A 14,676-nucleotide genomic window follows, 5' to 3' on the forward strand; every position below is an offset into this window, starting at 1 on the left:
TTGACAGTCGATCAGATAAGGGTACCGTGAAGAATCCATAATTAATATAATACGTTTTCAAATAGTCGTGCAGTAGCTATACTTAGCTAGGTGTTACGTGAGAAATCTAATGTGTTTTCAAATAGTCGTGCAGTAGCTATACTTAGCTAGGTGTTACGTGAGAAATCTAATGTGAATTCAAATAGTCGTGCAGTAGCTATACTTAGCTAGGTGTTACGTGAGAAATCTAATGTGATATTGTATGTGTAAGTTGTGTTGTAATTGTATGTGTAAGTTGTGTTGTCGCAATGTGGGGGATTGAACGTTCCACGAGACCAATTGCTACTAACTAGCCATATGCTAGTTGAGGCTGTGCTAAAGTGACCGCCGTGTCGATGTGTATATATTGCTGTGAAGCAACTATTTTCTGCTGATGAGTTGACCGGATTTTTCCCTCTCCTGCTGTTGATAAATCCCTAAGGGTGAGAATCAATTTGAAAATTATTATAGAAGCGCGTGAATTACTAGTATATTGTCCCCAAAGGAAATTTCTGAAATGTTTTGGAAAAGTATTTAATTAATCGGAAAAAGTTCAAATTAAATCGGAAAAGTTAATAGAAATAATATCTTTCGAATTATATATCATATAATTGCCATTCCAATTATATCAGGAGCGCCTGAATTACTAGTATATTGTCCCCAAAGGAAACTTATGAAATATTTTGCCAAAGTATTTAATTAATTAAATTAGCGAAAAGCAATAATGTTTTTTATTAAAAGTACCTAAAACTGTCATTCCAATTATAACAGGAGCGCGTGAATATATTCGTATATTGTTTCAAAGAGATATAGCTGATATATTGTTGGAAAACGAAAATAATTCATCGAATACACGGCAATAAAATCCTTTGTCCACGCGAGTCGGACACGAGATTGGGGGAGGTGAGGGGAAGAAAAATACATCGCTGGTTTCGATCAGTAACGGGCTAAAGTATACAAAGATAATAATAGACCCAGACATAGCTTAACGACAAAATGACCACGACTATCGTCCCCAAACACAAATTCAACGAATATTTAGATCAGAGAATGAAAGACAGAGCAGGCGGGAAATTACACTACAAACCCGTTAAAAAGATTTGGGAGGAAGTGAGGCTAAGATGGACTCAAACAGGTTTCCTTAGTGGAGTCGCCCCATCAAAAGGGCAACTCCTCATTATGGAGAAAGAATTGGAGGAAGCAGTGAAGCAAGGGATAGAATGTGAAGTTGATAAGAATAAGAGTCACTTATTTAAAAAAGAAGGGACAAAGCAAAGGGAAAAGGCACAGGCTGAGATGAGAATAGGTTTATGGGCAATTGAGGAAATTAGGAAAGCTCTCCCTTACCGGAAACCTAATACGATGGGAGTGGTCACTGGAGCACCAACTGACACCAAAGAGGGCAGGCCCAATAATAATGATGGCCCACCTACCACCACAGCAACCCCATCGGCCCCCACCCATCTATACCCAGAACTGCCACAGGGAGAGAAAAAAGCACCACCTCCCTATTTTCAAAATCCATTCACTCAGCAATCACCTCCCCCCTTCCAGGGCATGTCTGACGAATATGCTCCATGGCCCTGAAGCTGCTCACCACTAACCTACACTCATCATTGACCTGGACTACTGAAGCATCAAAGGCTTTTGCACTCTTGAAAACAGATCTCTAAGTGGCAGTAGCCTTAACAGCACCTGACAAAAAAAAAAAAACAAGTTCCATCTGGATGTTTCTGAAAAGGAAGGATTTACATCATCCATCCTTTTCCAGAACCTAGAGGGGGAGAGTAGAGTGTTGAGGTATCACTCCTCCAAACTGGGCCACATTGAAGAAGGACAAACCACATGCTCCAGGTATGTGGTTGCAGTGGCAAAAGCTATTGGAAAAACAGCCCACATGATAATGTGCCATCCATTGGAAATCCACACCCACATGGGGTTGCAGCATATCTAAGGACCTATGGTTATACACAGATGGATGCCGCTATAGAGGAGAAGAAGGGAACATAGCAGCATACACAGTGGTGCAGCAGCTCCCGGATAGATCACATGTGACTTTAGAATCTGCCATCATCACACAACCTGCATCAGCCCAGCTAGCTGAAATCATAGGGTTGACACAAGCTCTGGAAAGAGCTGAAGGAAAGACTGTGAACAACTACACCGACTCAGCTTATGCTCATGGAGCAGTCCATACGAATGGATCACAATGGCTGAGACGCAACGTCATCACCACAGGAAACCTTCCAATCAAACACAAGACACAGATGGAAAAACTGATTAAATCGGTCTCACTACCTAAGAAGGTGGCCATCATGAAGTGTAAAGGACATCAACAACTGAAAAACAGAGTCAGCAAGGGAAATGATGCAGCTGATAAAGCAGCCAAGAAAGCTGGTGGATACACCCCGAGACGAATGGTACTACGGACCCAACCAGCTCGGACTGAGCTCACAAAGCAACACATAAAAGAACTCCAGTTCACAGCAGGACCCTGTGAATACTCAGTATGGGAACAGAAAGAGGCCACCAAGGGACCTGATGAACTGTGGAGATGCCATGATGGCAGACTAGAGGCCCCAGCAAACCTATGTCCAGAACTAATACGAGAAGCTCATGGGCCCACACACGAAGGCAAACTAAAGACTTTACAGAAGGTGTCCCACATCTGGTGGCACCCCCACATGAAAGACATGACAGATTTGTTTTGTGACGAGTGTAGCATTTGTGGTAGACACAATCCAAAGAAACCATATCAAACGCCCATGGGTTCATACCCAGTCCCAAATGCTTGTTTTCAGGACATCAACATAGATTACACAGATATGGGGCAAGACAATGTGACAAATGGAAAAAGGTACCTGTTAGTTAGGGTAAACAGGTTCTCTAAATGGGTTGAGGCAATGCCAACAGCAGGGGAGGATGCAAAATAGGTCATTAAGTGGCTGCAAACCGAACTCATGTGTATTGTTTAATGACAAACGCTCCATGTACCAATAGGGTCGGATGTGTAAATGTCAACTGATTGTTGTTTAATGATGGGGTTAGTGTACAGGCCACAATCTCATAAGTCTCGTGGAACGCGCCAATCAAATGTATGTGCAGGTTTGAAGTTGATTTGGGTTGAAGTCCTGCCCCTGGCGTTGCTGGCCATGAGAGCCTCTCCAGGTGCAGGCACCCATCTCTCTCCTCATGAGACAATGGCTGGAGGAGTCATGCTTGGTCCACCAAGGAAGGGAGGTCATATGCCCGCCCTTGATGTACAACAAATTGTAATGTTTGATAATTGACGGAACTTTCTGCAGCTCTCTCCACACAGATTCATAAGGTCCAACGGGGAAGCAGAAGGGAGATCTGGCACACGGAAGGTAAAAATTGGTGACTGGGTGGGGTTAATGTCCACAAGAGAAAGTGGCTAGAACCCAGGTGGACTGGACAGTACGAAGTGAGGGAGGTTACTTCACACTCAGTCCAGGTCAAAGGTAAATCAGGCGCACCTTGGCACCACCTCACACATTGCACTCCAGCCCCAATCCCTTCCAGAACACTGACAGAAGTCAGAGCTGACTTAAACAGCTTAAATTCGATTCCAAATGAAGACATTTCTGACTCAGGTGATGCGGAATCAAACTCCGCCTCCCCTGATAAAGGAACCTCGCCCAGTTAGAGGGATATTTCTTCCTCCCTGGGCAAGGCTAGGGATATCTGGCCCCTTATTTGTGATATTCCTACTGATATTTGGGGTGTCCCTGGGCACTTTCACATGGTTAATAGAATAACTATAACCGGATCCCCATGGATGTATGTCACGGACACTCTAGTCTAACTAGGTAATAATAGATTAAAAAATTTAAAAAATCAAAAATTTAGAAAACAATAGTTAAAATAAGAAACTAATATGGCTCAAATTGAGAAGGTTGAATAAGAGTGGGTGGAGAGCTATGCAGAGAATGGACAGAAGATGGCAGTATTGCAGCACCCAAATGGTCTCCCAGCCGACTGGTTGAATGCTGGTGACATAATTTTGTTTTTTGGAGTAAACATTAAGGTTAAGGGTTTCCGTGTACCCAGAGATAAGATATCTTAAAAGAATACACTCATATGGGAATAGGAGTTTTACTTTCTGAGTTTTATTTAGGCAAGGGACTTTGAGAAGATAAAGGGTTCTTTTGGTATGTCTAGATATGGAACACGAATGTAGGTGTAACATTTTGACCTGTTTTCTGTTTCCATTGCATTTTCCGGCGACTTGATCACTCGCGGGGAAATGTAGTGAGAATAATGAGATTGTGTCATTTGGGATACTAGTTTTGAGGTAAATTGATTATAATAGAGTTTATAACTCTTGACCATAAGGTAAGCATTTGTATTGGCCATTAGAAGATAGAGATAGGTTAATTAAGGTTATGCTAGGACTTTAAAGGTTGACACTATAAGACCTGTGGTTATTTTTAAATCCATGCAGATAAAGTCAAAACAGTGAGACACTTAGTTAATATTGTGAAGGAGCACACAGTTGTTATTGACTATTATTACAAAAAGGCAGACAGATGGGTCTACCCCGCACTGTTCAGACCTTGAAGGTTTGAGAGCAGAGTGGGGAGGGTGGACCAGGAAATGAGCAAGGTAGGCTGTGAAATAAGATAGGAGAAAGGGGTTAACATATATAAGCAGCACAGATACATTTCAAAGTAGATAAGTCACTTGACAGAGAATTGGAAAAGAATAGATATGAATGTACGCCCAAGGGAGAATTGGATATGCGGGGAATAAAAGGGACGTTCCTAGAATATGATGTACTAAGTTATTATTTAGAGTAGGTAAGGTTGATACCTGGCCAGAGCCAGGTATCAAACGAAGGAGGGTACATTGTGGACTAGGAAAGGATGGGGCCTATTGGATAATAAACTTATTTAAAATTAAACATTTATAGCTAAAAAAATAAATAAATAATTAGGCATAGAAGTTAAATATATAATCAGAAAGAACAAATGAGGAACTGTTTGCTAACCAAACCTGTATGTCCAAGAGTTTATACATTGCAGGTGAATTAAGGGAGAAGGTGAATCACTCGACCTGGGGGCATATCGCACTTGGAGGGTGAGACACACTGACACTGCCGAATGATCACAGAGTTAAGGAGAAGAACTGTTGCTAATAGAGCTCGGGGATCAACTCCTTAATGAAGAATTCCCTGCCCCTGACCTTTCCTCACTGTGTTCGTTCATAGAAGTGAAAGTGTTGCTTGATCTCTGGCTGATGATGTGTTCTCTGGGAGAGGGTGGGGTTTTACAGGACTGCTTGTAGTCCTGAGCGGTCTGATCAGGATACGATGGGGATGATACCATCGCAGTGCTGCCAGAACCACCACCAGTTCCAACGGACCAGGGTTCAGCCGGCCTCCTCCACCACTTCAAGACCAAGTCCCACGCCATCACCTAAGCTCTCCAATCTGGTACAGATAATAAATATAAAAGACATCTCAGATAGTGAACATTTGGGGACTGAAACTGTTTGAGGAAAGGGAGAATATGTGTTTGGCCTACAAAACACTTAATAGAAAGGACTGTGTCGTATGTGGACATGCCAGACCTATTCTGGCTGCTCACCCATTTGTCCTAAGTAATGGGGAAGGTTGGATGTGCATCCAAATTTAACCCTGTGTAAAACTCTGAGTCTTGTGTTCCCAGAAGTCCCTCCCCAGAAGGACTATGGGGAGTTAAGGCATATGGGGGACATAACAGCTGTAACACTGGTACAGGTAGAGGTATAGACTATGGAGGGCTCCCTGCTACTACCTGCATCACTAATACCACTATTAACTAGAGGTGTTGCTGATGTATGGTGGATGTGTGGACCTGCCAGGCGGTTGACCCCATTTTTGAAAGGAAATTGTCGTTGCTCATGTGTTTTGGCCAGTCTGATACCACCGTTGCCTATTATGATAGCTAATCAACTTCTGGGAAGCTACACAGGACACAGAGGCTTGGGACCAACCCAGGAGACGGCAGAAACGTGACGCTCCTTGGTCCGAGGGTACAGATATCATGCACACCAACCTGTTGGGGGTCCCAATAGGGGTCCCCCACGAATTCCAGACATTAACCAGGAATGATGGCCTGTGGCATCTGATGCCCATCATTGGCCCAGCTATTGTTGATGTTAAAACAAAAGGTCTGGATCAATTATAAACACACCCACACAGGACTTACAGGGATGGCTGAACAATTGGATGCTGCCTCACAAACCAGTAGACACAATAGACTAACACTGGACATAAGTCTGGCCAACAAGGGAGGTGTAACAGTGTTGCACGTTTGTTCCTAACAATACTAGTCCGGATGGGAGCATTTCAAAAGCTCTGAGTGGGTTGGCAAGGTTATCAGTGGAGATGAAGGGTCTTGCAGGTGTGGAGGAGAGTGGACTGTTCCCCTGGCTGGGTGGTTGTTTTGGTAAGTACACTGCAATGATGATTACTGGATTTCTGACACTAGTTGTTGTTTTTCATTTCTGTGTTGCCTGTATCATACCTTGTTTGAAGAAGTTTGTTACAGATGTGTAAGGGGCCTCTAGTATGATGCCGTTGCTTGATGCTCCAGTTGGAGAGGCTGATACGAAAACGAGCTTCCGCAGGAGAGTGGGCTGACAGAGGAGGACCCTTGGTTTGCTGTAGTTGATGTTGAATGAATAAAAAGTGATGTTTGTCCTCCCTGTTGTGAAGGTTTGAAGTTCCCGGGTGGCGACGAGCCCACCTGGTACAGGTTGCATAGAGGGATGGACCTGAGGGTTTAACATATTCTCGTTTTTTGGTTTACTAATGTGTGGTTGGCCACTCCAGGGGTAGTTATTGGAGTGGTCTCCTTTTTGGTCCTTGCTCATTTACGACTCAACTTACATTGATGCTATTGGTGTCCCTAGGGGGTGCCAGATGAATATAAACTGGCGGACCAAGTGACAGCTGGGTTTGAATCATCATTTTGTTGGTGGTGTACAGTTAATAAAAATATGGACAGAATTAACTACATTCATTTTAATGTCCAGAAACTGGGCAATTGGACTCAACAAGGCTTCGAGGCGGTCCATGGACAATTGGCAGCTACGTCCTTGATGGCATTTCAAAATAGAATCGCGGTTGATATGTTATTGGCTGAACGGAGGGGGGGTCTGTGCAATGTTTGGTGAACAGTGTTGTACTTTCATTCCCAATAACACAGCTACGGATGGGAGTCTAACTGTAGCATTGGAGGGACTTCGTACCCTTAATGGTAAGATGAAACAGCATTCTGGAGTGGACACTACTATGTGGGACTCATGGATGGATGCTTTTGGTAAATATAAGACGCTGGTTTCCTCCATCCTAGTATCAATTTCTGTTTTTGCGGCCATTCTTGTACTTTGTGGATGCTGTTGCATTCCATGTGCGCGCACGCTTGGTAGCTGTGTTATAACTGCCGCCATAGACCCTAATCAGGAAAGGCCCCAAATGTTCCCATTGCTTGATGATGGGGGAGCTGGACCTGTCTATCTATTTGAGGACTAAGATACTTTTATGTCACGTCTCTTGTGAGACGTGAAGAGAGGGAATCAAAAATTTGTCTTCTGACAAATTTTATCCCATAGCTTTGTCTTTTTATACTTTTATGTCACGTCTCTTGTGAGACGTGAAGAGAGGGAATCAAAAATTTGTCTTCTGACAAATTTTATCCCATAGCTTTGTCTTATTATACTTTTATGTCACGTCTCTTGTGAGACGTGAAGAGAGGGAATTAAAAATTTGTCTTCTGACAAATTTTATCCCATAGCTTTGTCTTTTATATACTTTTATGTCACGTCTCTTGTGAGACGTGAAGAGGGGGATTTGTAAGAAATTGTATTAGATATTGGTAACTTGTTTTAACAACTTCTCAACATTACCTATAAGTTGACACAACATACACACCCCCTCTTTCTCTTGGACATATGCTGGACACATAGGACATATACACGGCACCCACAATTCCCCTCCCCCATGACAATCACACAGACACACCCAACCCATGGTTGGACCTCAGGACAAAGAACTCTCAGGAACCAATGGAACGTGGACACCAGGCCTGATCAGGACTACCCAAGACCCAGATCGACCAACCGGAAGGCCGGACTCGCAGATCTACCTACTTTGCTTGTTGTCTATATAGTACTGAACATTTCTGGAAACTGCCTCTTTCCCGGACGATTCACTAGGAGTCAGACTGAAAGAGCCTTGCTGCAAGATTTTACTAAGATATCTTTACATGTAATTAAACGGCCTTATTATAAAATTATCCACCTCGTCCTATTGTCTCCTCTTGTTCTCCTGTCAACAGTAAACGTTTTATTAACACTACTTCAAAATTATGAAAGTCCTCAATAGCGCTGCCCATGCTAAAACAGGCTTTTGGGCACTAGCGTCCTCTATCTTTTTAATTACGATAAAGAATCATAGTAATGGAGTATCTTGTTTTCATGACATAACATTCACTTTGAGCACTTTGACTGGGTCATGGCTAGAAGGGATCCAGCTTTTGTCAAATTAAGCTCAGATTTGTAGCAGGTTAGGATAAGTAACATAGCAGATTAGGAGAATTAGGTTAAGGTTAGGCAAATGATTAGGGTTACTTAAGTGCCCCAAAAAATATAGACACTAATTTGACAAAAGCTGGATCCCTTGTTAGACATTACTCTTTGACTGGCTCAGAACCAATGGGACAGAAGTTTTCCAAGGTACAGTACCTTTTTTTGCCTTTCCTTTGATGTCTACAGTGTCCAGCCAAACCCCACACTCCTCCTGTGTTGAAGTCTGAGATGATGCTTTGGAGATTTACGTGGTAAGAAAGGACAGGCTTGCATACACTAATGAATAATACGTTTGGAAGCCAGCCTTCTTCGATTTGCATTGAAATCCCCGTTTGCTTTGGATGACAAAATAAAGACTAATGAAACAGGAACTTCACCCACGACATTTGTCAAAACATATACCAGCTTTAGTTAGTATATCAGAGAGACTCTGTAGAGGTATGGGGGGGATTAAAAAAAAAAAAAATTAATCCATTTTGCTTTTTCACCTAGCAAATGCAATACTATTTTTGTCTCGTGCGCCACATAGTTCTTATAAAACTCCACTCACTCACTTTATGAAAATATCAGTAGAAAATGTCATTTAAAATAGCCACATTTCGTCAAGTGGTGACAATTTTCTAAATTATCTTGTTTTCTATTTTAATACTTATTTCAAATTATATGAATTTAAGTGAGGCACAGAAGGGCACCTTATGTTTTGACGTCTGTGGGTCCTTTGGTTCGGCGAGGGGTGTGTTTACACCATAGACCGTGAACGGTTTACACTGATGTCACTTCAATTTGCCAAGAGGGTGAGTGGAATATTCCTAGCAAATGTTGATTTGTTATTCAGATATTGGTCGGATAACATGTGTATACAATTTGAATCGCCGTACCAGCGATACCGCAAATTGTCCTCACTTATCCATCCAATATAATGTGTCCTTAAGTGTTTCTTTAGGCTAAATAAATCACAAAGGAAACGCTAACTAGCTAACGTTAGCTATTTAGCTAGCTTATTTTTCATACAGGATCTCATCACTTTTGAATGTTGTTGTTGATATCTATTTATCTTGTCATGGCCCTTGCCAATATCTGTAATGAGATGAATTCACCACTAATTTAGCAACATGTAGTTAGCTAGCTAAGCTACATTACGTGTTTGCAATCCAAGAGAGGTCTTCTTCCTGCTTTTCTTCTCTCTTGCTATAGTGACAGTAGCTAGCTAGCTAACATGACAGATCTGTAACGTTACAGCCACAGTTTAGTCAATTAATTTACTTTGATATGTATTTTAATTGGCGGTTGTTCACTTACTGATGTCATCCTCCAACTCTTAGCTATTGGTTTGTCTAACCTTCCTAGCTGTCAACACTGTTTATACTGTAGCTGAAGAATTTGAAATAGATTTGTGTTAACATGTATTACTTTCAATAGATCAAGTTGTGAGAGCAGCATTCACCATGTTTCACGGAATACCTGTCACGGGAGGTATGGGAGGAGGTAAGTTGGTCCTTTGTAGCTCAGTTGGTAGAGCATGGCGCTTGCAATGGCAGAGTATTGTGTTCGATTCCTGGGACCACCCATACGTAAAATGTATGCACGCATGACTTAATCGCTTTGGATAAAAGTGTCTGTGAAATGGCATATATTATTATATATTGAAGGCCTAGTCAGAAACACAATTTTCCTGTTTTTTATATATCCACACTGAGGTTAATAATACTGTGAAATTGTGAAAATTATGATAATACCCTTTTAGTGTAAGAGCTGTTTGAAAATACCTGACATTTCTGCCTATTTTGGTGGGATAGAGTTTTGGCCAGTAAATTAGTTAATAGACTAATAAGAAATAGTTCCCAAACTCTGTCAATAACAACACATTTTCTGTTTTTGCCTCCCCACTCAGACCACACCCAGACAGTCCTAGCACAATTATTGCTTGAGAAATTGCTCTTTGTTAAGAAGCTATATTTTTTGTTAGCATTTTAATTGAAAGCAATCACGATAAGGTACATAATTGTTACCCATAAATTATTTGATATTGAGATAAAAACTGCTGCATTGGAACTTTTAAGTTTGCCTTGAAACAATCACAGATGGGGCGGCAGGTAGCCTAGTGGTTAGAGCGTTGGGCCTGTCACCGAAGGGTTGCTAGATCGAATCCCAGAGCTGACAAGGTAAAAATATGTCGTTCTGCTCCTGAACAAGGCAGTCACTGTTCCTAGGCCATCATTGTAAATAAGAATTTGTTCTGCAGTTAAATAAAGGATAAAATAAAATATGCACTTTATAGACATGATCATCAGAAATTTGCTCGTCTTATAAAGCATCTGTGACTGTTATACTTTTATATTTCTCTTCATTATAGCTCCTGCCAATAAACCTGAATTGTATGAGGTAAGTGGCGTGGAGTTTTGTAGGGTTTGCATAATTGCTTCTTGTGACATTTGGTGGAGCTCTTTTAGATATTCAATTTGGCTTTGAGTTTCCTGCTGTTACCTGCTTTTTGTACATGCATTTTATCAGAAAGGAAATATAATACCGTTTTCTGTTTTTTTAGGAAGTAAAATTGTACAAGAATGCAAGAGAACGAGAGAAGTAAGTGAACATTGACTGTAAATTAATAATATAAGCTATTCACAATCCATGTAGGTTAAATGTTAACATTGAGCATTGTGCTTGTATTAATCAAGGTTTGACAACATGGCAGAGCTGTTTGCTGTGGTGAAGACACTTCAGGCCCTGGAGAAAGCTTACATCAAAGACTGTGTGACCCCTAATGAGTGAGTTTACACTCTTCACTGGTTCTGTACCTATGTGTTATGGACTGTAAATAAAGGTGTGTGTTAAAAAATATTGTCTGTATATGTATGAGGTTGTTTCAACATTGGAGTTTGAAAATCTGTTATGAGATTGATTACTGTGTGTTTCTGTCAGGTACACGGCTGCTTGCTCCAGGTTGCTGGTGCAATACAAGGCTGCTTTCAAACAGGTCCAGGGATCTGACGTGGGTTCTATCGATGACTTCTGCAGGAAGTACAGAGTGAGTTTATATCAGTCACACTGCTTTGAGTAGAGTGCCGGTCTTGCAGATAGAAGATGTAATCCACTCAATGTAACACATAGTGGCTGATCCCAGATGTATAAGTGCTTTAGGCAACTCTGCGGGCTGCTGAACAATATCTGAATATGAGTAAATTGGTTTATGCCATATGTTGTTCTCCTCTACCTTCTCTTTTATGTTAGCTTGACTGCCCGCTAGCTATGGAGAGAATCAAGGAGGATCGACCAATCACCATCAAGGATGACAAGGGCAACCTGAATCGCTGCATTGCAGATATCGTATCGGTAGGTCTCTTCGCCATGCCCATGACATTAAACACTGACAGAGTGATTTCAATCCCAGTGTTCACTTTGGGCCTTTGGCCAACATTGAAGCCTTTTACAGCCCCATATAGATTGAATAATAAAGTGCATTCTGTTTCAGCATTAAGTCATTTTCTTAATTTGAATCATTCTCTGGCTCATCCCAGAACACTGTGTTGGTGCGCCCTTAAGTGCCACAGCAAATTGCATCCCACATCAATCCTGCCAATATCCAACAGGGCCGCTGAACAGAGAGGAACAACTTGATATACTGGCATCATAGGACATATAACGCTCACTCGTTGATAAGCTCGGACTGATTGGACCACACGTTTTAAAGAGTATGCTTGTGCTGCAGTAAATCTCAGGTTACTGACAGATGGTGAAATAGTCAGTCAAACATTATTGCCCTCTGTCTCTGTTTCTCCTCTCTTATCGCCAGCTCTTTATCACTGTGATGGACAAGCTACGTCTGGAGATCCGGGCCATGGATGAGGTAAATAGATCGGACTGAGACAAATGACAATGAACATTAACATATCACCTATAATTAGGGCTGGGAAAACCTCAGTGTCCCTATTTATAAGCTACATAGCCCAATTTTGATATTTTCCACATTTATTGGCAAAAGATCTGATTGGTCAAAATACCATTTATTGGCAAAAGATCTGATCTGATTGGTCAAAAGACCAATAATTGGGCAAAAAATCTGAATTGGGCTGCCTGTGTAAACGCAGCCGTATAACTTGTCAGGTAAAGTGGTTAGGAACTACACCAGGCCCTATGTTTGATTGACTGACTGATTAATTGGTTTGAATTGTTCAGATCCAACCAGACCTGAGAGAGCTGATGGAGACCATGAACAGAATGAGCAACATGCCCCCAGACAATGAGGCCAAGGACAAAGTCAGCCTCTGGTAAAGATGTACCTCATTTACACACATTGAGGGGCTGGTTTTCCGGACACAGGTTAAGCCTAGTCTTAGGCTAAGTAGCACATTCAATGGAGAATCCTCATTGACCATGCTCTTTAGACTAGGCTTAATCTGTGTTCGGGAAACCGGCTCTTGTTGTCTAAGAATGATGAAGTAGGCTTAACACTAACACCGAGTGGCGCAGCGGTCTAAGGCACTGTATCTCAGTGCTAGAGGTGTGACTACAGAGCCTGGTTCGATTCCAGGCTGCATCACAACCGGCCGCGATTGGGAGTCCCATAAGGCGGTGCACAATTGGCCCGTCCAGATTAGGGTTTGGCCGGGGTAGGCCGTCATTGTAAATAAGAATTTGTTCTTAACTGACTTGCCTAGTTAAATAAAAATAGTATAGTAATTCAGAAGGTAAAGAGTTGCTTGTTCTCCTCTGTAGGTTGACCACTCTCAGCAGCATGTCAGCCTCTGATGAGCTGGACGACTCCCAGGTTCGCCAGATGCTGTTTGACCTGGAGTCAGCCTACAATGCCTTCAACCGCTTCTTACACTCCTCCTAATCTACCCACATCATCCAGGACTGTTGTCACCTTTCTTATATCATTGTACAACCCCTTCCTCCTCTCCTCTACACGTCTCCGAAGTCATCACCCCTGTTTGTGCTTTGTATTATTCCATTGAATAGTATATTTTTTTCCTCCCATCTTTGGTACAGTATCTATCTGTCTGTCTACTCCTTTGAACTCTAAGCTAGACTATTGGCAGCATCCAGTGCTGTGGCCTTGCCTAGTGGGGTGGTCTTCCTGTTCAGTTGGATGCCTTGTTGAGTTGTAGTTCTCCAGCCTGAGTGACTGTACTGTGTTAAGGCTGCTTGTATCAGCCTGCATTCTTGAATCTACGTAGAACCATGTTTACTACTGGGTTTGACATATCAACACAAGGCCCAGTGAGTCTGATCCCTTTATAAGTCACTTTAGCTGAAGACGAGACGTAAAACATGTAAAAAGTGACCTGGGGTGGTTTAAGACGTTTGGTTGGCTTGATAAGGGAGGGAGAATCCCTTGACAAGTGATGGAAATAACATTTAGAAAAGAACAAACTGCAATTTTGGGGTGAAATCCAGTATATTGCTGTTCCCCAATTGCACTCCGAGACAGTCCAATAACTTGTGTAGAGGTTATTACTTTAACTCCAGTTGTAACAGATGGTTAGGTTAACTTGGTGGGCCTTCAAATAGTTATGAGTTGTATGTACCCTTATTATACCCTTATTGATGATTATGTTGAAACACTCTGGTGAAGGAATTGTGGCTGTTGTCTATGGCTTTGTGTTTCTCATTTGATTTGAGTAAAATATTATAGTAGTACTACTACTTCAGTTAATGTGCATAATTAAGCTTTTCTTTAGATGTGAGGGTTTGGCCACATCAGGTGGGCAATGGAGACCGGTGGATTCATAGAATTCCCTCTTCATTTTGGGATGCTGACTAAATGTGTTTCACCCCTCAATTTTAATTAGGGAGAGCATATTTATTAAGATTTATCATTGTAAATAATGCAACTTTGAATTTAAAAAAGCATGTAACATCTTTTTTAGAAATAAAAATCTACCTCCAACTTTGGTGTCCGCCTTTTATCATGTTTTAACATTTTATGTGTGAATTCTATGGTTATTCATTGCACATTTTGCTTTGTATCTTGGACATATTGATGACTTTCGGTTCAGAAAAGAAAGAATACGGCTCCTTTAAAAGTTCAGCAGCAAAGATGCGTCTCCAGGACAACAA

The 14,676-nt window shown here is 41.7% G+C and overlaps 1 protein-coding gene across 1 annotated transcript; it reads left to right on the top strand.

The window, feature by feature from the left end:
* The first annotated feature begins 9,302 nt into the window (after window positions 1–9,302).
* vps28 (VPS28 subunit of ESCRT-I) lies at window positions 9,303–14,506 on the top strand. Its single transcript, XM_055893659.1, has 10 exons — window positions 9,303–9,407; window positions 10,033–10,098; window positions 10,967–10,995; window positions 11,159–11,196; window positions 11,292–11,381; window positions 11,536–11,641; window positions 11,845–11,946; window positions 12,407–12,460; window positions 12,790–12,881; window positions 13,330–14,506. Exons 2-10 carry the CDS (start codon window positions 10,059–10,061, stop codon window positions 13,448–13,450), a joined length of 672 nt encoding a protein of 223 aa, XP_055749634.1. The 5' UTR covers window positions 9,303–9,407; window positions 10,033–10,058; the 3' UTR covers window positions 13,451–14,506.
* The last annotated feature ends 170 nt before the right edge of the window (window positions 14,507–14,676 follow it).

This window comes from Salvelinus fontinalis, chromosome 32 (genome assembly GCF_029448725.1).
Source record: "Salvelinus fontinalis isolate EN_2023a chromosome 32, ASM2944872v1, whole genome shotgun sequence".
NCBI lineage: Eukaryota > Metazoa > Chordata > Actinopteri > Salmoniformes > Salmonidae > Salvelinus > Salvelinus fontinalis.

Coding starts and splice junctions, on each gene's coding strand:
- vps28 (XM_055893659.1), top strand. CDS start 10,059: ATGTTTCACGGAATACCTGTCACGGGAGGTATGGGAGGAG. Junction 10,099..10,966: donor CACGGGAGGTATGGGAGGAG/GTAAGTTGGTCC, acceptor TCTTCATTATAG/CTCCTGCCAATAAACCTGAA. Junction 11,382..11,535: donor GACTGTGTGACCCCTAATGA/GTGAGTTTACAC, acceptor TGTTTCTGTCAG/GTACACGGCTGCTTGCTCCA.